Source organism: Phragmites australis, chromosome 21 (assembly GCF_958298935.1).
Source record: "Phragmites australis chromosome 21, lpPhrAust1.1, whole genome shotgun sequence".
NCBI lineage: Eukaryota > Viridiplantae > Streptophyta > Magnoliopsida > Poales > Poaceae > Phragmites > Phragmites australis.
The window spans coordinates 790726-815194 of record NC_084941.1 but is presented as its reverse complement, the minus strand read 5'-3'; the positions used below and the strand labels follow the sequence as shown (position 1 = coordinate 815194).

Below are 24469 nucleotides of genomic sequence, written 5' to 3'. Positions count from 1 at the left end.
CCTAAATATCTTGAATGCAACAAGTGTACGGAGGAAAACGATGATCCGTGATATATGTGTATGTCTTTTACTTATACTGTGCTATTCTATACCCGAGTTAGTGCATCTCTTGCGCTCCTAGTGCGTCTCAGGAATGTGGTACTGTGATGGAGTTGTAGAACTTTACGACAGTAAAATTTTCCTATTACTTGTTGATCCATGATAGTCGTAGTTGTTTGTCTACTTTTTTTTGAGTTTCCACACTCTGGCGCGGCAAGACTTGGTTCTAACAAACTTCAATTCCATTATTATGTAATGGAAATGAGTTTCCTCTTGTTAGAAAAAAAAACTCAAAGTAGCTAGTAGCTACAGTTAGATCAGTCCGAGTGAGAGTAAAAATAAGCCCAAACACGCCTCCCGAGTGACTCTAGAATCCTAATCCAAGGAATTTTGAGCTCTCTTTAGAGTTCAGACTTCAGCTGATATTGTTGCAGAGTTCAGACTTGAGCTGCTTTGGGCTTTGGCACTGGTAATCTCCTTTATAGTGGTTTTAATTGTGTTGTTAGATCGTGGTAATTTGTGCGTATGCAGCGTTAGATTGCCAACTATATTGACAAACCAACTCAAAGTGATATTGTTCCTCGCTTTATAACTACTCTATGTGTTTGGAGCTAGCGGCTAGTTTGGTGCAAAAAAGGGGGGAGCTGGTTAAGGTGCAAGTGCAAGCCATAAGGAAAAGGGCAAGATTTAGAGGTGAAGAGTTGCTGAAGAAAAACTTGCGGTCACCTCAACTGCTCATGTGGAGCAAGACTCCATGCAAATTTGATGCCACCACTGTATCACTTGTTTATCCAATCTTGCACTATATGGGAGATATTTGAGGCGTTTAGTTTATCCAATCTTGCACTATATCTGAATGTTATGTGTGCTGCTGCAAGACGAGGGAGGCAGAGACATGTGGACACCAGCGGTCTCCATCTGCGTAAGCGGTTCCTTTGACTTAACTGCATAGAGTGACATGGTCACTGATATGTGGAGCTCCACTGAAAGTTGACTCACAGGTCAACGGCCATGTCACGCCGCATCCCCTTTTCCCCCTCTTCACCCATCCATCTTCCTCTTCGTGTTCATGTGCAGATCGGAAGGTAATTATCAAAGGGGCCGTCGTCGGATCCCATGGCTACTGGATCTGGGTGTTAGCCACGGAGGGGAAGGGGTGGTTGCTGATGTGCTGGCTTCATTGTGCGTTTCGTGCCACACCACGCTATCAATACCTGTCAACATGATGTTTTTGTGCCCTGTTGCAGTGGGTTGTCTTGGGTCGCTGCCATCGCTATCGTGGGTCGTCACCGGTGCCTCGCCCTATCGTGTCGGCGGTGCCCACAATGATTCATATGTTCTATGGCCGTGGTGGGGCAAGTGAACGTCATGGTGATCACACCCCTTTAAGATCTGGTCATCCTCAGACACTCGTTCAATGTCTTGTAGCAAAAGAGTTACACCGATAGTGCGAAGACGTGCCTCATATCCGCACGAATTCATCTTCTTCATGTGCAATGCCGACAAAAGCCCACAGTGGTAACATCTTTTTGTGCGATGTTGTGCAACGAGAGCGCTACACATGGTACGTGGGGAGGTGATCTGCTTCCTTATTATTACATGTCTATTGGAGGCTTTCTGGCAAGCATTTGAAGAAATATGTTGCTAATGGCTGTATAGCGAGAGCGTCATGGTCGGAGCATAGGGAAGTGTCCTATCTCTACTCGATCCAGCAATGATGATCTAGTTCGTTAGAGCATGCTTGGAGTGAAGTGCTCGGCTGAAAGTTCAAGGGTTGGCTAATCAGATTGTCTAATAACCTTTTGCGGTTGCACATCACCGTTTGATGGTGGCGGTCGGCTGTGGGTGGCATTGAGGGCTATATTTTGACCAACCACGAAGGCTAGGATGACTATGTATGTTCAAGTGCTATTTTAAATATCTCTGTTGTTTGCCTCCTGTTCAAGGTAGGACGTCGGAGTTTATAGAGTCTTTGAGACCCTTTTAATCCGCAGGGCAAGACATAAGTGTTGGTAATTCCATCCATATGTGACGGTGAAAATAGCGGCCAATAAGCAATACTTTATTTTGTTTTGGAGCATAGGTGGTTTTGAGCCGAATGTTTGGGTTTAGGATTTAATATATTTTTCTATATATATTAAGTTTCAGTCTTTTTCTCCTTTCTTTCTTTTTTTTTCATGGCTAGATGCATTATACTGGTGCAGATGCCGAAATACTATTTCGTCTAGAAATAATGGTTGCTTCAATAAAAAAAATAGAAGTCCCGGCCAATTCCAGGTCTCCATTTCTGAAAAAATAAAAAAATAAAAATCCAGGTCTCCAGCCGGGCCGGCCGGCCGGCCGAGCGAGTCAACCACACCGCACACGCCAAGCGCGACCGGCTCGGCTCCTCCCCATTCCCGCCGCGTCCGCATCGCTCCCTCCCTCCCTCGCTGCCTCGGAGTGGGAGCACGACGACTCGCCCCATGACGCCGCGCTGCTGCTGCGGCGACCGATAAATAGTCAAACGCAGCAGGGCGGAGCGGCGACCAAGCCCACCCAATTCCCAACCCACCCCCCTTCCCCCCTGCGCCACCGATTCTCCTCCTCGACCGCCTCCACCCGGCGGAGAGGCGACGTTCCCGGCCGTGCCACCTCCGCCGCGGCAAGCTCGAAGCTGCCCCCGCTACGCTCTATCCGCCCGCGCCCCCTGCAGGGAGAGAGGTATGCTTCCTCCGAGCCCTCCTCCGCCCCGCGCGGGGTTTGAATTCGATCCGATTCGTCCCGCTAGCTCCGCGGCGGGGGCTCTAGCTAGCTCGGGTGATTCACCTTGTTTTGGTTCTGTTGCTGCTTTGATCTGCTGCTACGAAATCGCGGAATCGAGACTCGGAGGAGCGCGTCGCACGTCGCGTGCGGTTGTGGGTCGGTAGCCCGACCGTTGTTTCGGCGATTTGCCTTGCTTGGGTTTTGTTGTTGCTTTGATTTGTTGCTATGACATGCGGAATCGCAACTCGGAGGAATGCGTTCGGTTTTGGAGGGGTGGCGTAGTCGCTGAGGCGTCGCTGTGGTTGAGGAAAGACTGTTGCGTTGTTGCCGTTCCAGTCGGGGTTGTGTTGGAATCGATCCCCAGCCAAACAAGTATCCGCGATTTGGTGCATGTTTGTCTCCGATTCGAATTGCACGGACCATCAATGGGTAGATTAATTCATGCTCTGTCAAAAGCTTCAGGGTGGACTGCTTGTTTGCTTCAGGACTAAGCAAATCAGTTAGGGATCTGAAATGGTGCTTAGAGCTAGTGTGTTGTCTGGGTAGACTATGATTTATCGTTACCCCAGGAAGCTTCTCTCTTGGAACTTGAGCATACATGGGACTCGGCATCTCAAGTATCTCCTGATAAATATGCATTTGATAGTACGATAATCTGATTCACTACTTTATTGTCAGACCCAATCTGTTGGAACGATATCATAGTCAAAGGGATCACGCCTCACCTAATCAGATCTAGTACTTAGTTCATGTCTCATTTGATTGACCTGTCAATTGTGTTTTTGAAATCTAATTTATTAGACGCTAATATCTTGTTCATAAGATCATCATATACCACATATGCCCAATTTCATTTGAAGCGAATACATAAGAATCTTCCTGTGATAATTTCAGATTCATGAGGGGCTCAAGAATGAATCCAGGCGACCGTAGAACGCGGAGCACGATGACGATAGTAATTGTGATGGGTTTGTGCTGCTTCTTTTACATACTGGGCGCTTGGCAGAAAAGTGGGACAGGAAGGGGTGATAGCATAGCTCTGAGGGTTAACCAAGAAACAGACTGTGCAATCTTGCCAAATTTGCACTTTGAGACCCATCATAGCATAAGTGGTGTCAATCCATTGATCATGACCAATAAAATGATTGAGCCATGCCACATCCGATACAGTGACTATACTCCTTGTCAAGACCAGAACCGAGCAATGACCTTTCCTAGAGAAAATATGACCTACAGAGAAAGGCATTGTCCTGCAGAGAATGAGAAACTGCACTGTCTAATCCCAGCACCAAAAGGCTATGTTGCCCCTTTCCCTTGGCCCAAGAGCCGCGACTATGTTCCATATGCGAATGCTCCATATAAGAGTCTGACAGTCGAGAAAGCTGTTCAGAACTGGATCCAATTTCAGGGAGATGTGTTCAAATTTCCAGGAGGAGGGACAATGTTTCCCAACGGAGCAAATGCTTACATTGATGAACTTGCATCCATCATCTCACTTGCTGATGGTACCATCAGGAGTGCACTTGATACTGGATGTGGGGTATGTCCTCTAACCAGATCTTGTTATCATTTCCCCCCTTGAATATGTGTTAGCATTTGGCTGGTACTTTTGATCTCTCTTTTTTTGTCTTCTTAATTGTATTTTCGCTTATATGCTGTACTTCATAGTTCCAAGGCAATTAGATGTTACTCATCTTAGCCCAACTTCTCTGCATTTTCACATACATTTAACTTCATGTATTGATCCCCCTTCATAGCTGGGAGTAACATTTCTGACCACGCGTAGGTTGCAAGCTTCGGAGCTTACCTGATGGATAAAAATATATTAACCATGTCATTTGCACCCCGAGACTCACACGAAGCTCAGGTTCAATTTGCTTTGGAGCGAGGTGTTCCTGCAGTTATTGGAGTACTTGGAACTGTAAAGCTCCCCTACCCCTCTAGATCTTTTGATATGGCCCATTGCTCACGCTGCTTAATCCCTTGGGGGTCAAATGGTGAGTAGTGTCAACTGTTCATAGAGGGTGCAATACTTGTGTCAACCTTTTTGTTTATACATAATGAGCTATGGAATTTGTCTTCCTGCAGATGGGATGTACATGATGGAAGTAGACCGGGTTCTGAGGCCTGGGGGTTATTATATACTATCTGGACCTCCCATCAATTGGGAGAAATACTACCAAACATGGAAAAGGTCTAAACAAGATGCCAAGGAAGATCGAGATCAAATTGAAGACATTGCTGAAATGCTTTGCTGGGATAAAATCTATGAGAAGGGGGATACTGCTATTTGGCAGAAAAAAACAGATTCACATTCATGTCATCAAAAGAATGGTCATGCTAGCAAGATGTGCAAAGTTCAAGATGCAGATGACGTATGGTATGTTCTCTATATATACACAGTTACGCACTCTTTAAGTTATCTGATATTAGCTTTATATGCATGTTTGTAATATCTATTGTCATGTGAACTTGACTAAGCCATAATCATACACTGTTACCAAATCCTCATAATTAAATTCATAAATATAACAGTTAACATTGCAACACATCGAAAGGTTATACGATCAAGAATTGATTGCCCTTCTATAGGGTAAGTTGGGATGAGTAATGATAGTGTGTTACAGCAATTACTACTGATATATGCAAATATTCTCTTCACAGTGGAAGAAACACATGCTGCTTTTGTGGCAGTTACTTCTAACTTTGACAGTCTGCTCAGTTTTCTGTCCTCTCATCACATAAGTTTTTAATTACGTTTTATGTATGGTCATTATTTTAGGTATAAGAAAATGGAATCTTGTATAACACCTCCCGAAGAGGCAGCACAGTTAAAGAAGTTTCCAGAGAGACTATTTGCCATCCCTTCAAGAATTCTGGAGGGCCATGCCCCAGGTGTTACAGAAGAAGTCTACGAGGAGGATAATAAGTTGTGGAAGAAGCATGTCAATACTTACAAGAGGGTGAACAAGCTGATAGGTTCTTCGAGGTATAGGAATATTATGGACATGAATGCAGGCCTTGGAAGTTTTGCTGCAGTGCTTGATTCTCCCAGGTCCTGGGTAATGAACGTTGTGCCCACTATATCACAGAGGAACACTCTCGGTATCATCTATGAGCGAGGTCTGATTGGCATATACCACGATTGGTGAGTCTTGACTCTCCCTCTGTTGTAGCATTCACTGTCAAATGAAATGCTGATGTGTGAAAACGGATCCTGTATTTTTCGTGATGTTGCCCTGTTGGCAGGTGTGAAGCCTTCTCTACATACCCTAGGACATACGACCTAATACATGCCAATGGTGTCTTCAGTTTATATCAGAACAGGTAAGCTATCTCTGTTCTTTCTCCCCTTTGGTAATACAAAGGCAATTCATATCATCCACTAATATGAGTTTGTCAAAATTGGTAGGTGTGATGTGGAAGACATTCTTCTGGAGATGGATAGGATTTTACGGCCCGAAGGTGCAGTCATACTGCGGGACAATGTTGATGTACTGAACAAGGTTCGAAGCACAGTGGCGGGAATGCGGTGGAAATCCAAGTTACTCGATCACGAAGATGGCCCTCAAATCCCTGAAAAGATTTTGATTGCAGTGAAAGAGTATTGGGTTGGCAGCGAAGAAGAGAACAATTCATAGATACAGAACCACGGCAATACTTGATAACACCATCTTTCCCTGTGATGTGAACCCCTGGTGCTGTTTCGTCAGTGAATAGACTTTGTTCATACTTCATAGGTACTGAGTACAGACCTCACCATTCGACATCCAGATCCCATATACAAACACTGCTTGGATGTCGTAGATGTTTGTTGTGCATATATAGTGCCAAAGCATTAAGGAACATTGGTGACTTGCCAATTCATTTTGTAGGTAAAGGACAATACTTGGCTGGCTACTGGCTAGTTTGTGCGAATATTCATTCTAAAGATATATAGAGAGAGGCTTTAGTGACTTTGTCGTTGTACTGCACACACCATCTGTTGATAATTATCTTTCTGCTTGAGCTGTTGAGATGTCACAAGAAAGGATGTTATTTCTGCTTGAGCTGATGAGACATCTTTTTGTCACTTCCATCTGTCCCCCGTTTTCGGTGCATATCATGTGAAAATGCCTCCTGGAAGTTCAGAAATTCCATGAAATTTAGTTGATTCCTCAAAATTACCAGCTACCTACTTGGGGGTGACAATGACAAGTTTCACACCAGAGCAAAATTTCAAGATCAAACTCAATCCCCTTGACTGTGCTGATGTCTTGAACTAAATTCCGACTAACATTCACTTAGCTGTGCAGATGCAGTAGCTTGCAGGCAGAAGTTTTCCTTGCTGTGTAACCGATTTTTTTGAGTAATAAGACTGTGAGAGTCTGATGTACTACATGTACCCCTGTGGGTCCTCCTCCTGTACCTCTCAGATTTCGTAAAACTTGCGCCTTCTCTACCACACGTTTTTCACTTGCCGTGATTTCTGTGATTAGTCAATTTATGAGTCCTGAATGGCAGAATGATTCTGGCCTGAAAAATCTCTCGTTGTTCACCATAGATACCAGCTGCCGTTTTGCATTCGAGCAAGAAGAGAGAATGTGTTTGGCAGTCACCAGATAAACGGTTAAAACACCTGAAATTAGTTAGTGAAGACGAAGGAAACCCTTGTGTTTAACCCTGAAACCATGGTCATGATATATTCTATGGTGAATGTAGCAGTAGATTGCAGACACAAACGGAGCGTGGTGGCAAGGCTCTAGATTCGAGTCGAGCCGACGGGTTTGTCCTGCACCTCTTAGACTTCTATAAAATCATGCAATTTGAGGAGGCACCGATATAAAAAATAAAAAATATATCAGTAGATTTTTACTGTAGCTCATCAAGCCTTCAAGATGGAGCGATAGGAATGAGGACAAAAACATCGGTATCTCTAACTTGGAACGAAGCGAAGCTCTTGCCAATTTGGCCTGAAAGATCGAAAATAAAAAAATATAGCAGTAGATTTTTATTGTAGCTCGTCAAGCCTTCAAGATGGAGCGATATGAATGACGACAACAGCATCGGTCTCCCTGACTTGGAAAAGCCAAGCGTCTGCCAGTTTAGTTTGAAAGATCCAAAAATAAAAAAATATAGCAGTAGAATTTTACTGCAACTCGTCAAGCCTTAAGATGGAGCGATAGGAAGATGACGAGCACCGGTCTCCCTCACTTGGAAAGAAGAGGAGCGCCTGTCAATTTGGCTTGGAAGATCCAAGAGGCTGTCGCAATTCACATCAACGAAGACTCGTGCTGTTGACTCGGGGTCCACACATGATGCCCGTAGAGGAGAAGGCTCGGTTCCGGTTCGGCTCCTCTATATAAAGGCTGGGCCTCACCCTGCAGAGCAGAGTCGATCGAGAGAAGAAGAAGGTCGAGTGAGTGGATCGATTAGGAAGAGAAAAGATGGGGAAGCAGCAGCCCCTGTGCATGGTGTTCCTGATGGCCTTCCTCATCGTCTTTGCCATGCCCTCTGTCCCTGCAGAGGCAGGTAGGCATCTCTTATACTCCCTCTAATCCCCGCGGTCTATTCATTTCCACTATGAGATATGATTAAAACATTAGGAAAAACTTTTCCAGAGGCTAAAATATAAGTAATGCACATGGGCAATCTTCTTCGCACTTGATTGCATTGCACGCATGACACGCATGAGCAAATTAGCCTTATGGGGATGGGGATACATATATGAGCTGGTTTTAATTAACTAACTGTTGGTGGTGCACTGCAACTGCATGCATGCAGGGAGAGCGCTGGGGCAGGCGAGTATTGGAACTGGATCTGGATCGAAGATACCAGGCATGACGCCTTCTGTGCCTCGTGGCCAGCCAGATGACGGCAGTGGCAGTGGTAGTGGCACTATCCCTGTATGCCCAAGGCCCGGATGTAGCAACCGACCTCCTGGAGCACCCTGAGCTAGCTAGTCTTGCTGGTCCAACGAATTCCCATACCCAGACTCGGCTAGTCTGGATAACGTGGTGGTGCAGAGCGTGCGCTTCTGAGATTATATTCTCGGTGTAGAATAAGGCATGCATGCAGCTCATCCTACGTACGTATAGTAAGTACATGGGTGCTAATGAGATGGGGAATAAAAGCCTAGCTAGCTGAATGGCATGGCGTCTTCTGCTGCGCATATAGTATCATATATGTATATGTATGTGCCTAGCTAAATTCAGGGATGTTAAGTGTAGTCTGGCGATCGAGGCAAGATACCGTAAGTGTTAAGTTCAAGACATTTTCGTGGTCCTGTAACATGGTTCTTATTTCATGAATCAAATGAATCGTACCATGAAGTAGTATATGATCGATGCTTCTTTCAAATTCCGGCCTCTCCGGGATGTGAATATTTTTCTGATTCCTGCAGGAAACAAACTGGATCTTTTGCAAAAATCCATGTGGAATAGTACACGCATTTCAAACAAGCCCTACGTGGCTGCTACAAGTGACAATATATGAACAATGAAAACGCAATGGCTATGAATGGGTAATATGATACGAGCAAGCTCAACTTTATCTCTTGCTTATGATTCCAGTGGATTTTACTGGAGCTAGTCTAGACTCCAGAGTATGGCCGGGTGGTAAGTGCGTGTTTGGTTGTAGAAACCATAAAGCATGACCAAATTTTTTCCACGATCAAAGTTGGGTGGTGTCAAATTTTAACTTAAAATACTGTATTTGGTTTGTGGCCAAGCCAAAGTTAGTATAATGTCAAAATCGAGGTATTATATGATATTTGGATTATAGCAGTAGATTGTAGACACACACGAAGCGTGGTGGCAAGACTCTAGATTGGAGTCGAGCCAACAGGGTTCGATTCTCCCGTCCTGCACCTCTTAGACTTCTATAAAGTCGTGCAATTTGAGGAGGCACTGGTAAAAAAAATAAAAAAAATGTACTAGTAGATTTTTTACTGTAGCTCATCCAACCTCCAAGATAAAGCGATAGGAACAACGACAACAACATTGGTCTCCCTGACTTGGAATGAAGCGAAGCGCGTGCTAATTAAGCCTGAAAGATTCAAAAATAAAAATAAAAATAAAAAATGCAGCAGTAGATTTTACTGCAGCTTGTCAAGCCTCCAAGATGGAGCGATAGTAATAACGACAACATTATCGGTCTCCCTGACTTGTAACAAAGCAAAGCGCCTTCCAATTTGACCTAGAAAATCAAAAATAAAAATGTAGCACTAGATTTTTACTGCAGCTCGTCAAGCCTTCAAGATGAGTGATAGGAATGACGACAAAAACATCGGTCTCCCTAATTTGGAACGAAGCGAGGCTCTTGCCAATTTGACCTGAAAGATCAAAAATAAAAAAAATATAGCAGTAGATTTTTACTGCAGCTCATCAAGCCTTCAAGATGGAGCAACATGAATGACGACAACAACATCGATCTCCCTGACTTGGAACGAAGCAAAGCGCCTACCAATTTGGCCTGAAAGATCTAAAAAAAAAATGTAGCAGTAGATTTTTACTGTAGCTCGTCAAGCCTTCAAGATGGAGCAATAAGAATGATGACAATAGCATCGGTCTTCCTGACTTGGAACAAATCGAAGCGACTGCCAATTTAGCCTATAAGATCCAAAAATAAAAAATGAAAAATGAAAAATATAGCAGTAGATTTTTACTGCAGCTCGTCAAGCCTTCAAGATGGAGCAATAGGAATGATGACAATAGCATCGGTTTCCCTGACTTGGAACGAAGCGAAGCGCCTGCTAATTTGGCCTGGAAGATAAAAAAAAACCGTAGCAGTAGATTTTTATTGCAGCTCGTCAAGCCTTCAAGATGGAGCGATAGGAATGACGATAAAAGCATCGGTCTCCCTAACTTAGAACCAAGCGAAGCACTTGCCAATTTGGCTTGGAAGATCCAAAAATAAAAAAAATAAAAAAGATAGCAGTAGATTTTTACTGTAGCTCGTCAAGCCTTCAAGATGGAGCGATATGAATGACGACAACAGCATCGGTCTCCCTGACTTGGAATGAAGCGAAGCGTCTACCAATTTGATCTGAAAGATCCAAAAATAAAAAAATATAGCAGTAGAATTTTACTGCAGCTCGTCAAGCCTTCAAGATGGAGCGATAGGAAGATGACGAGCACCGGTCTCCCTCACTTGGAAAGAAGAGGAAAGCTTGTCAATTTGGCTTGGAAGATCCAAGAGGCTGTCGCAATTCACAGCAACGAAGACTCGTGCTGTTGACTCGGGGTCCACACATGTCGCTTGTGGAGGAGAAGGTTCGGTTCCGGTTCGGCTCCTCTATATAAAGGTTGGGCCTCACCACGCAGAGCAGAGTCGATCGAGAGAAGAAGAAGGTCGAGTGAGTGGATCGATTAGGAAGAGAAAAGATGGGGAAGCAGCTGCCCCTGTGCATGGTGTTCCTGATGGCCTTCCTCATCGTCTTTGCCATGCCCTCTGTCCCTGCAGAGGCAGGTAGGCATCTCTTATACTCCCTCTAATCGACACGGTCTATTCATTTCCACTATGAGATATGATCAAAACATTACGAAAAGCTTTTCCATAGGCTAAAATCTAAGTAATGCACATGGACAATCTTCTTCGCACTTGATTGCATTGCACGCATGACACGCATGAGCAAATTAGCCTTATGGGGATGGGGATACATATATGAGCTGGTTTTAATTAACTAACTGTTGGTGGTGCACTGCAACTGCATGCATGCAGGGAGAGCGCTGGGGCAGGCGAGTATTGGAACTGAATCTGGATCGAAGATACCAGGCGTGACGCCTTCTGTGCCTCGTGGTCAGCCAGACGACGGCAGTATCAGGGTCCCTATCAGTAGCCCTGTATGCTCAAGTGTCTCCGAATGTAGCAACCGACCTCCTGGAGCGCCCTGAGCTAGCTAGTCTTGCTGGTCCAACGAATTCCCATACCCAGACTCGGCTAGTCTGGATAACGTGGTGGAGCAGAGCGTGTGCTTCTGAGACTATATTCTCGGTGTAGAATAAGGCATGCATGCAGCTCATCCTACGTACGTATAGTAAGTACATGGGTGCTAATGAGATGGGGAATAAAAGCCTAGCTAGCTGAATGGCATGGCGTCTTCTGCTGCGCATATAGTATCATATATGTTTATGTATGTGCCTAGCTAAATCCAGGGATGTTAAGTGTAGTCTGGCGATCGAGGCAAGATATGATAAGTGTTAAGTTCAAGACATTTTCGTGGTCCTGTAACATGGTTCTTATTTCATGAATCAAATTAATGGTACCATGAAGTAGTATATGATCGAAGCTTCTTTCAAATTCCGGCCTCTCCGAGATGTGAATATTTTTCTGATTAATGCAGGAAACAAACTGGATCTTTTGCAAAAATCCATGTGGAATAGTACACGCAGTTCAAACAAGCCCTACGTGGCTACAAGTGACAATATATGAACACCGAAAACGCAATGGCTATGAATGGGTAATATGATACGAGCAAGCTCAACTTTATCTCTTGCTTTGATTCCAGTGGATTTTACTGGACCTAGTCTAGACTCCAGAGTATGGCCCGGTGGTAAGGGCGTGTTTGGCTGTAGACCCCATAAAGCATGACCAATTTTTTTTCACGATCAAAGTTGGGTAGTGTCAAAATTTAACTTAAAATATTGTATTTGGTTTGTGGCCAAGCCAAAGTTAGTATAATATCAAAATTGAGGTATTATATGATATTTGGATTGTAGCTATGCCAAATTTTTGTCTAAGCCATGAGCATGATATATGGGTCCTATATATCACATCTTTTTTTAGCATCAAAACATATCTAACATGGGTCTTAATTTGTAGATTAATTACAAGGAGTACAATGTTTCAAACCGATTTGTAATTGGATGTACAATTTAATAAATATTGTCATTAGAAACTTGATAATCCAAAAAGCAAAAGCAATGCATTTAATGCATCCATTCACTAGTTATTGTTTACTGTAGATGACCACTGCTAAATTTGTCTGGGTAGAACCAAATTTTGCCCTCCAACCAAATGGAAACCAAAATAGATGAGCTAGATTAAATTTTGGCTTAAGCACATTAGGACCTTCAACCAAACACACTCTAAGAGACACAACCACGTATGGCAGGCAGCCGCTATCATGACCTGGAAACAAGTGAAGCACCTACATCATGTCAAAACTTGGCTTTAGTGACTTTGTCGTTGTACTGCACACACCATCTGTTGATAATTAGATCACGCCTCTCCACACGTACTATCTTTCTGCTTGAGCTGTTGAGATGTCACAAGAAAGGATGTTATTTCCGCTTGAGCTGATGAGACATCTTTTTGTCACTTCCATCTGTCTCCCGTTTTCGGTGCATATCATGTGAAAATGCCTCCTGAAAGTTCAGAAATTCCTTGAAATTTAGTTGATTCCTCAAAATTACCAGCTACCTACTTGGGGGTGACAATGACAAGTTTCACACCAGAGCAAAATTTCAAGATCAAACTCAATCCCCTTGACTGTGCTGATGTCTTGAACTAAATTCCGACTAACATTCACTTAACTGTGCAGATGCAGTAGCTTGCAGGCAGAAGTTTTCCTTGCTGTGTAACATGATTTTTTTGAGTAATAAGACTGTGAGAGTCTGATGTATATATGTACCCCTGTGGGTCCTCCTCCTGTACCTCTCAGATTTCGTAAAACTTGCTCCTTCTCTACCACACGTTTTTCACTTGCCATGATTTCTGTGATTAGTCCATTTATGAGTCCTGAATGGCAGAATGATTCTGGCCTGAAAAATCTCTCATGTTCACCATAGATACCAGCTGCCGTTTTGCATTCGAGCAAGAAGAGAGAATGTGTTTGGCAGCCACCTGATAAACGGTAAAACCCCCTGAAATTAGTTAGTGAAGACGACGGAAACCCTTGTGTTTAACCCTGAAACCATGGTCATGATATATTCTATGGTGAATGTAGCAGTAGATTGCAGACACAAACGGAGCGTGGTGGCAAGACTCTAGATTCGAGTCGAGCCGACGGGTTCGTCCTGCACCTCTTAGACTTGTATAAAATCGTGTAATTTGAGGAGGCACCGATATAAAAAATAAAAAATATGTTAGTAGATTTTTACTGCAGCTCGTCAAGTCTTCAAGATGGAGCGATAGGAATGACGACAAAAACATCGGTCTCCCTAATTTGGAACGAAGCGAGGCTCTTGCCAATTTGACCTGAAAGATCAAAAATAAAAAAAATATAGCAGTAGATTTTTATTTTAGCTCGTCAAGCCTTCAAGATGGAGCGATATGAATGACGACAACAACATCGGTCTCCCTAACTTGGAAAAGCCAAGCGTCTGCCAATTTGGTTTGAAAGATCCAAAATAAAAAAATATAGCAGTAGAATTTTACTGCAACTCGTCAAGCCTTGAGATGGAGCGATAGGAAGATGACGAGCACCGGTCTCCCTCACTTGGAAAGAAGAGGAGCGCCTGTCAATTTGGCTTGGAAGATCCAAGAGGCTGTCGCAATTCACAGCAACGAAGACTCGTGCTGTTGACTCGGTCCACACATGACGCCTGTGGAGGAGAAGGCTCAGTTCCGGTTCGGCTCCTCTATATAAAGGCTGGGCCTCACCCTGCATATGCATTACTTAGATTTCTGGAAAGCTTTTCCAGAGGCTAAAATCTAAGTAATGCACATGGACAATCTTCTTCGCACTTGATTGCATTGCACGCATGACACGCATGAGCAAATTAGCCTTATGGGGATGGGGATACATATATGAGCTGGTTTTAATTAACTAACTATTGGTGGTGCACTGCAACTGCATGCATGCAGGGAGAGCGCTAGGGCAGGCGAGTATTGGAACTGGAACTGGACCGACGATGCCAGGCAGGACGCCTTCTGTGCCTCGTGGCTAGCCAGATGACGGCAGTCGCAGTGCCCGTGGCAGTATCACTGGATGCGCAAGTATCCCCGAATGTAGCAACCCACCTCCTGGAGCGCCCTGAGCTAGCTAGTCTTGCTGGTCCAACGAATTCCCATACCCATACTTAGCTAGTCTAGATAATGTGGTGGTGCAGAGCGTGTGCATCTGAGACTATATTCTCGGTGTAGAATAAGGCATGCATGCAGCTCATCCTACGTGCGTATAGTAAGTACATGGGTGCTAATGAGATGGGGAATAAAAGCTAGCCTAGCTAGCTGAATGGCATGGCGTCTTCTGCTGCGCATATAGCATCATATATGTTTATGTGTGTGCCTAGCTAAATCCAGGGATGTTAAGTGTAGTCTGGCGATCGAGGCAAGATACGATAAGTGTTAAGTTCAAGACATTTTCGTGGTCCTGTAACATGGTTCTTATTTCATGAATCAAATGAATGGTACCATGAAGTAGTATATGATCGATGCTTCTTTCAAATTCTGGTCTCTTCGGGATGTGAATATTTTTCTGATTCCTGCAGGAAACAAACTGGATCTTTTGCAAAAATCCATGTAGAATAGTACACGCATTTCAAACAAGCCCTACGTGGCTACAAGTGACAATATATGAACACCGAAAACGCAATGGCTATGAATGGGTAATATGATACGGGCAAGCTCAACTTTATCTCTTGCTTTGATTCCAGTGGATTTTACTGGAGCTAGTCTAGACTCTAGAGTATGGCCCGGTGGTAAGGGCGTGTTTGGCTGTAGACCCCATAAAGCATGACCGAATTTTTTCCACGATCAAAGTTGGGTAGTGTCAAAATTTAACTTAAAATATTGTTTTTGGTTTGTGGCTAAGCCAAAGTTAGTATAATATCAAAATTGATGTATTATATGATATTCCAGAGAGACTATTTGCCATCCCTTCAAGAATTCTGGAGGGCCATGCCCCAGGTGTTACAGAAGAAGTCTACGAGGAGGATAATAAGTTGTGGAAGAAGCATGTCAATACTTACAAGAGGGTGAACAAGCTGATAGGTTCTTCGAGGTATAGGAATATTATGGACATGAATGCAGGCCTTGGAAGTTTTGCTGCAGTGCTTGATTCTCCCAGGTCCTGGGTAATGAACGTTGTGCCCACTATATCACAGAGGAACACTCTCGGTATCATCTATGAGCGAGGTCTGATTGGCATATACCACGATTGGTGAGTCTTGACTCTCCCTCTGTTGTAGCATTCACTGTCAAATGAAATGCTGATGTGTGAAAACGGATCCTGTATTTTTCGTGATGTTGCCCTGTTGGCAGGTGTGAAGCCTTCTCTACATACCCTAGGACATACGACCTAATACATGCCAATGGTGTCTTCAGTTTATATCAGAACAGGTAAGCTATCTCTGTTCTTTCTCCCCTTTGGTAATACAAAGGCAATTCATATCATCCACTAATATGAGTTTGTCAAAATTGGTAGGTGTGATGTGGAAGACATTCTTCTGGAGATGGATAGGATTTTACGGCCCGAAGGTGCAGTCATACTGCGGGACAATGTTGATGTACTGAACAAGGTTCGAAGCACAGTGGCGGGAATGCGGTGGAAATCCAAGTTACTCGATCACGAAGATGGCCCTCAAATCCCTGAAAAGATTTTGATTGCAGTGAAAGAGTATTGGGTTGGCAGCGAAGAAGAGAACAATTCATAGATACAGAACCACGGCAATACTTGATAACACCATCTTTCCCTGTGATGTGAACCCCTGGTGCTGTTTCGTCAGTGAATAGACTTTGTTCATACTTCATAGGTACTGAGTACAGACCTCACCATTCGACATCCAGATCCCATATACAAACACTGCTTGGATGTCGTAGATGTTTGTTGTGCATATATAGTGCCAAAGCATTAAGGAACATTGGTGACTTGCCAATTCATTTTGTAGGTAAAGGACAATACTTGGCTGGCTACTGGCTAGTTTGTGCGAATATTCATTCTAAAGATATATAGAGAGAGGCTTTAGTGACTTTGTCGTTGTACTGCACACACCATCTGTTGATAATTATCTTTCTGCTTGAGCTGTTGAGATGTCACAAGAAAGGATGTTATTTCTGCTTGAGCTGATGAGACATCTTTTTGTCACTTCCATCTGTCCCCCGTTTTCGGTGCATATCATGTGAAAATGCCTCCTGGAAGTTCAGAAATTCCATGAAATTTAGTTGATTCCTCAAAATTACCAGCTACCTACTTGGGGGTGACAATGACAAGTTTCACACCAGAGCAAAATTTCAAGATCAAACTCAATCCCCTTGACTGTGCTGATGTCTTGAACTAAATTCCGACTAACATTCACTTAGCTGTGCAGATGCAGTAGCTTGCAGGCAGAAGTTTTCCTTGCTGTGTAACCGATTTTTTTGAGTAATAAGACTGTGAGAGTCTGATGTACTACATGTACCCCTGTGGGTCCTCCTCCTGTACCTCTCAGATTTCGTAAAACTTGCGCCTTCTCTACCACACGTTTTTCACTTGCCGTGATTTCTGTGATTAGTCAATTTATGAGTCCTGAATGGCAGAATGATTCTGGCCTGAAAAATCTCTCGTTGTTCACCATAGATACCAGCTGCCGTTTTGCATTCGAGCAAGAAGAGAGAATGTGTTTGGCAGTCACCAGATAAACGGTAAAAACACCTGAAATTAGTTAGTGAAGACGAAGGAAACCCTTGTGTTTAACCCTGAAACCATGGTTATGATATATTCTTTGGTGAATGTAGCAGTAGATTGCAGACACAAACGGAGCGTGGTGGCAAGACTCTAGATTCGAGTCGAGCCGACGGATTCGTCCTGCACCTCTTAGACTTCTTTAAAATCGTGCAATTTGAGGAGGCACCGATATAAAAAATAAAAAATGTATTAGTAGATTTTTACTGCAGCTCGTCAAACCTTCAAGATAGAGCGATAGGAATGATGACAAAAACATCGGTATCTCTAACTTGGAACGAAGCAAAGCTCTTGCCAATTTGGCCTGAAAGATCAAAAATAAAAAAATATAGCAGTAGATTTTTATTGTAGCTCGTCAAGCCTTCAAGATGGAGCGATATGAATGACGACAACAGCATCGGTCTCCCTGACTTGGAAAAGCCAAGCGTCTGCCAGTTTAGTTTGAAAGATCCAAAAATAAAAAAATATAGCCGTAGAATTTTACTGCAACTCGTCAAGCCTTAAGATGGAGCGATAGGAAGATGACGAGCACCGGTCTCCCTCACTTGGAAAGAAGAGGAGCGCCTGTCAATTTGGCTTGGAAGATCCAAGAGGCTGTCGCAATTCGCAGCAACGAAGACTCGTGCTGTTGACTCGGGGTCCACACATGACACCCGTGGAGGAGAAGGCTCGGTTCCGGTTTGGCTCCTCTATATAAAGGCTGGGCCTCACCCTGTAGAGCAGAGTCGATTGAGAGAAGAAGAAAGTCGAGTGAGTGGATCGATTAGGAAGAGAAAAGATGGGGAAGCAGCTGCCCCTGTGCATGGTGTTCCTGATGGCCTTCCTCATCGTCTTTGCCATGCCCTCTGTCCCTGCGGAGGCAGGTAGGCATCTCTTATACTCCCTCTAATCCCTGCGGTCTATTCATTTCCACTATGAGATATGATTAAAACATTACGAAAAACTTTTCCAGAGGCTAAAATCTAAGTAATGCACATGGACAATCTTTTTTTAGCATCAAAACATATCTAACATGGGTCTTAATTTGTAGATTAATTACAAGGAGTATAATGTTTCAAACCGATTTGTAATTGGATGTACAATTTAATAAATATTGTCATTAGAAACTTGATAATCCAAAAAGCAATGCATTTAATGCATCCATTCACTAGTTATTGTTTACTGTAGATGACCACCGCTAAATTTGTCTGGGTAGAACCAAATTTTGCCCTCCAACCAAATGGAAACCAAAATAGATGAGCTAGATTAAATTTTGGCTTAAGCACATTAGGACCTTCAACCAAACACACTCTAAGAGACACAACCACGTATGGCAGGCAGCCGCTATCATGACCTGGAAACAAGTGAAGCACCTACATCATGTCAAAACTTGGCTTTAGTGACTTTGTCGTTGTACTGCACACACCATCTGTTGATAATTAGATCACGCCTCTCCACACGTACTATCTTTCTGCTTGAGCTGTTGAGATGCCACAAGAAAGGATGTTATTTCTGCTTGAGCTGATGAGACATCTTTTTGTCACTTCCATCTGTCTCCCGTTTTCGGTGCATATCATGTGAAAATGCCTCCTGAAAGTTCAGAAATTCCTTGAAATTTAGTTGATTCCTCAAAATTACCAGCTACCTACTTGGGGATGACAATGACAAGTTTCACACCAGAGCAAAATTTCAAGATCAAACTCAATCCCCTTGACTGTGCTGATGTCTTGAACTAAATTCCGACTAACATTCACTTAGCTGTGCAGATGCAGTAGCTTGCAGGCAGAAGTTTTCCTTGCTGTGTAACATGATTTTTTTGAGTAATAAGACTGTGAGAGTCTGATGTATATATGTACCCCTGTGGGTCCTCCTCCTGTACCTCTCAGATTTCGTAAAACTTGCGCCTTCTCTACCACACGTTTTTCACTTGCCATGATTTCTGTGATTAGTCCATTTATGAGTCCTGAATGGCAGAATGATTCTGGCCTGAAAAATCTCTCGTGTTCACCATAGATACCAGCTGCCGTTTTGCATTCGAGCAAGAAGAGAGAATGTGTTTGGCAGCCACCTGATAAACGGTAAAACCCCCTGAAATTGGGTAGTGAAGACGACGGAAACCCTTGTGTTTAACCCTGAAACCATGGTCATGATATATTCTATGGTGAATGTAGCAGTAGATTGCAGACACAAACGGAGCGTGGTGGCAAGACTCTAGATTCGAGTCGAGCCGACGGATTCGTCCTGCACCTCTTAGACTTCTATAAAATCGTGCAATTTGAGGAGGCACCGATATAAAAAATAAAAAATGTATTAGTAGATTTTTACTGCAGCTCGTCAAACCTTCAAGATAGAGCGATAGGAATGACGACAAAAACATCGGTATCTCTAACTTGGAACGAAGCGAGGCTCTTGCCAATTTGGCCTGAAAGATCAAAAATAAAAAAATATAGCAGTAGATTTTTATTGTAGCTCGTCAAGCCTTCAAGATGGAGCGATATGAATGACGACAACAGCATCGGTCTCCCTGACTTGGAAAAGCCAAGCGTCTGCCAATTTGGTTTGAAAGATCCAAAAATAAAAAAATATAGCAGTAGAATTTTACTGCAACTCGTCAAGCTTTGAGATGGAGCGATAGGAAGATGACGAGCACCGGTCTCCCTCACTTGGAAAGAAGAGGAGCGCCTATCAATTTGGCTTGGAAGATCCAAGAGGTTGTCGCAATTCACATCAACGAAGACTCGTGCTGTTGACTCGGGGTCCACACATGACGCCTGTGGAGGAGAAGGCTCAGTTCCGGTTCGGCTCCTCTATATAAAGGCTGGGTCTCACCCCGCAGAGCAGGGTCGATCGAGAGAAGAAGAAGGTCGAGTGAGTGGATCGATTAGGAAGAGAAAAGATGGGGAAGCAGCTGCCCCTGTGCATGGTGTTCCTGATGGCCTTCCTCGTCGTCTTTGCCATGCCCTCTGTCCCTGCAGAGGCAGGTAGGCATCTCTTATACTCCCTCTAATCCCCGCGGTCTATTCATTTCCACTATGAGATATGATTAAAACATTACGAAAAACTTTTCCAGAGGCTAAAATCTAAGTAATGCACATGGACAATCTTCTTCGCACTTGATTGCATTGCATGCATGACACGCATGAGCAAATTAGCCTTATGGGGATGGGGATACATATATGAGTTGGTTTTAATTAACTAACTGTTGGTGGTGCACTGCAACTGCATGCATGCAGGGAGAGCGCTGGGGCAGGCGAGTATTGGAACTGGATCTGGATCGAAGATACCAGGCATGACGCCTTCTGTGCCTCGTGGCCAGCCAGACGACGGCAGTCGCAGTGTCCCTGGCAGTATCCATGTATGCGCAAGGGTCCCCGGATGTAGCAACCCGCCTCCTGGAGCGCCCTGAGCTAGCTAGTCTTGCTGGTCCAACGAATTCCCATACCCAGACCCGACTAGTCTGGATAACGTGGTGGTGCAGAGCGTGTGGTTCTGCGATTATATTCTCGATGTAGAATAAGGCATGCATGCAGCTCATCCTACGTATGTATAGTAAGTACATGGGTGCTAATGAGATGGGGAATAAAAGCCTAGCTAGCTGAATGGCTTGGCGTCTTCTGCTGCGCATATAGTATCATATATGTTTATGTTTGTGCCTAGCTAAATTCAGGGATGTTAAGTGTAGTCTGGCGATTGAGGCAAGATACCATAAGTGTTAAGTTCAAGACATTTTCGTGGTCCTGTAACATGGTTCTTATTTCATGAATCAAATGAATCGTACCATGAAGTAGTATATGATCGATGTTTCTTTCAAATTCCGGCCTCTCCGGGATGTGAATATTTTTTTGATTCCTGCAAGAAACAAACAGGATCTTTTGCAAAAATCCATGTGGAATAGTACACGCATTTCAAACAAGCCCTACGTGGCTGCTACAAGTGACAATATATGAACACCGAAAACGCAACGGCTATGAATGGGTAATATGATACAAGCAAGCTCAACTTTATCTCTTGCTTATGATTCCAGTGGATTTTACTGGAGCTAGTCTAGACTCCAGAGTATGGCCCGGTGGTAAGTGCATGTTTGGTTGTAGAACCCATAAAGCATGACCAAATTTTTTCCATGATCAAAGTTGGGTGGTGTCAAATTTTAACTTAAAATATTGTATTTGGTTTGTGGCCAAGCCAAAGTTAGTATAATGTCAAAATCGAGGTATTATATGATATTTGGATTATAGCAGTAGATTGTAGACACACACGAAGCGTGGTGGCAAGACTCTAGATTGGAGTCGAGCCAACAGGGGTTCGATTCTCCCGTCATGCACCTCTTAGACTTCTATAAAGTCGTGCAATTTGAGGAGGCACTGGTAAAAAAAAATAAAAAAATGTACTAGTAGATTTTTACTGTAGCTCATCCAGCCTCCAAGATAAAGCGATAGGAACAACGACAACAACATCGGTCTCCCTGACTTGGAATGAAGCGAAGCGCGTGCTAATTAAGCCTGAAAGATTCAAAAATAAAAAAATAAAAAATCCAGCAGTAGATTTTACTGCAGCTTGTCAAGCCTCCAAGATGGAGCGATAGTAATAAGGACAACATTATCGGTCTCCCTGACTTGGAACAAAGCAAAGCGCCTGCCAATTTGACCTAGAAAATAAAAAATAAAAAAATGTAGCAGTGGATTTTTACTGCAGCTCGTCAAGCCTTCAAGATGGAGTGATAGGAATGACGACAACAACATAGATCTCCCTGACTTGGAATGAAGCAAAGCTCCTGCCTATTTAGCCTGGAAGAGCTAAAGAAAATAAAAACAAAAATATAGCAGTAGATTTTTACTGCAGCTCATCAAGCCTTCAAGATGGAGCAATAGGAATGACGACAACAACATCGATCTCCCTGACTTGGAACGAAGCAAAGCGCCTACCAATTTGGCCTGAAAGATCTATAAATAAATAAAAAAATATAGCAGTAGATTTTTACTGTAGCTCGTCAAGCCTTCAAGATGGAGCAATAAGAATGATGACAATAGCATCGGTCTTCCTGACTTGGAACAAATCGAAGCGACTGCCAATTTAGCCTATAAGATCCAAAAATAACAAATGAAAAATGAAAAATATAGCAGTAGATTTTTTACTGCAGCTCGTCAAGCCTTCAAGATGGAGCAATAGGAATGATGACAATAGCATCGGTCTCCCTGACTTGGAACGAAGCGAAGCGCCTGCTAATTTGGCCTGGAAGATAAAAAAAAACGGTTGCAGTAGATTTTTATTGCAGCTGGTCAAGCCTTTAAGATGGAGCGATAGGAATGACGATAAAAGCATCGGTCTCCCTAACTTAGAACCAAGCGAAGCACTTGCCAATTTGGCTTGGAAGATCCAAAAATAAAAAAAATAAAAAAAGATAGCAGTAGATTTTTACTGTAGCTCGTCAAGCTTTCAAGATGGAGCGATATGAATGACGACAACAGCATCGGTCTCCCTGACTTGGAATGAAGCGAAGCGTCTACCAATTTGATCTGAAAGATCCAAAAATAAAAAAATATAGCAGCAGAATTTTACTGCAGCTCGTCAAGCCTTCAAGATGGAGCGATAGGAAGATGACGAGCACCGGTCTCCCTCACTTGGAAAGAAGAGGAGCGCTTGTCAATTTGGCTTGGAAGATCCAAGAGGTTGTCGCAATTCACAGCAACGAAGACTCGTGCTGTTGACTCGGGGTCCACACATGACGCTTGTGGAGGAGAAGGTTCGGTTCCGGTTCGGCTCCTCTATATAAAGGTTGGGCCTCACCCCGCAGAGCAGAGTCGATCGAGAGAAGAAGAAGGTCGAGTGAGTGGATCGATTAGGAAGAGAAAAGATGGGGAAGCAGCTGCCCCTGTGCATGGTGTTCTTGATGGCCTTCCTCATCATCTTTGCCATGCCCTCTGTCCCTGCAGAGGCAGGTAGGCATCTCTTATACTCCCACTAATCGACACGGTCTATTCATTTCCACTATGAGATATGATTAAAACATTACGAAAAGCTTTTCCATAGGCTAAAATCTAAGTAATGCACATGGACAATCTTCTTCGCACTTGATTGCATTGCACGCATGACACGCATGAGCAAATTAGCCTTATGGGGATGGGGATACATATATGAGCTGGTTTTAATTAACTAACTGTTGGTGGTGCACTGCAACTGCATGCATGCAGGGAGAGCGCTGGGGCAGGCGAGTATTGGAACTGGATCTGGATTGAAGATACCAGGCATGACGCCTTCTGTGCCTCGTGGTCAGCCAGACGACGGCAGTATCAGTATCCCTAGCAGTAGCCCTGCATGCTCAAGTGTCTCCGAATGTAGCAACCGACCTCCTGAAGCGCCCTGAGCTAGCTAGTCTTGCTGGTCCAACGAATTCCCATACCCAGACTCGGCTAGTCTGGATAACGTGGTGGAGCAGAGCGTGTGCTTCTGAGACTATATTCTCGGTGTAGAATAAGGCATGCATGCAGCTCATCCTACATACGTATAGTAAGTACATGGGTGCTAATGAGATGGGGAATAAAAGCCTAGCTAGCTGAATGGCATGGCGTCTTCTGCTGCGCATATAGTATCATATATGTTTATGTATGTGCCTAGCTAAATCCAGGGATGTTAAGTGTAGTCTGGCGATCGAGGCAAGATACGATAAGTGTTAAGTTCAAGACATTTTCGTGGTCCTGTAACATGGTTCTTATTTCATGAATCAAATTAATGGTACCATGAAGCAGTATATGATCGATGCTTCTTTCAAATTCCGGCCTCTCCGAGATGTGAATATTTTTCTGATTCCTGTAGGAAACAAACTGGATCTTTTGCAAAAATCGATGTGGAATAGTACATGCAGTTCAAACAAGCCCTACGTGGCTACAAGTGACAATATATGAACACCGAAAACGCAATGGCTATAAATGGGTAATATGATACGAGCAAGCTCAACTTTATCTCTTGCTTTGATTCCAGTGGATTTTACTGGACCTAGTCTAGACTCCAGAGTATGGCCCGGTGGTAAGGGCGTGTTTGGCTGTAGACCCCATAAAGCATGACCAAATTTTTTTCACGATCAAAGTTGGGTAGTGTCAAAATTTAACTTAAAATATTGTATTTGGT

General features: G+C 43.6%; 2 protein-coding genes and 2 long non-coding RNA genes across 5 annotated transcripts; all 4 read left to right on the top strand.

Annotated features, from left to right (window-relative positions):
* Window positions 1-2416: 2416 nt before the first annotated feature.
* On the top strand, window positions 2417-6743 carry LOC133902931 (probable methyltransferase PMT2). Its single transcript, XM_062344255.1, has 7 exons — window positions 2417-2742; window positions 3679-4324; window positions 4571-4781; window positions 4873-5164; window positions 5567-5932; window positions 6034-6111; window positions 6197-6743. Exons 2-7 carry the CDS (start codon window positions 3683-3685, stop codon window positions 6423-6425), a joined length of 1818 nt encoding a protein of 605 aa, XP_062200239.1. The 5' UTR covers window positions 2417-2742; window positions 3679-3682; the 3' UTR covers window positions 6426-6743.
* A 4329-nt stretch (window positions 6744-11072) lies between these two features.
* Window positions 11073-16679, top strand: LOC133902932 (probable methyltransferase PMT14). 2 transcript variants are annotated; one of them, XM_062344257.1, is made up of 4 exons: window positions 11073-11232; window positions 15568-15868; window positions 15970-16047; window positions 16133-16679. In XM_062344257.1, the coding sequence occupies exons 1-4, from the start codon at window positions 11148-11150 to the stop codon at window positions 16359-16361; spliced, it is 693 nt and encodes a 230-aa protein (XP_062200241.1). In that variant the 5' UTR covers window positions 11073-11147; the 3' UTR covers window positions 16362-16679. The 2 variants fall into 2 exon arrangements, with proteins under 2 accessions (XP_062200241.1, XP_062200242.1); XM_062344258.1 differs by lacking the exon at window positions 11073-11232 and adding an exon at window positions 15195-15314.
* A 1402-nt stretch (window positions 16680-18081) lies between these two features.
* Window positions 18082-21137, top strand: LOC133903817 (uncharacterized). Its single transcript, XR_009907365.1, has 3 exons — window positions 18082-18231; window positions 19114-20328; window positions 20581-21137. It is a non-coding gene; the product is annotated as an uncharacterized LOC133903817 (long non-coding RNA).
* A 1522-nt stretch (window positions 21138-22659) lies between these two features.
* On the top strand, window positions 22660-24092 carry LOC133903816 (uncharacterized). The gene is made up of 2 exons (XR_009907364.1): window positions 22660-23283; window positions 23536-24092. It is a non-coding gene; the product is annotated as an uncharacterized LOC133903816 (long non-coding RNA).
* The last annotated feature ends 377 nt before the right edge of the window (window positions 24093-24469 follow it).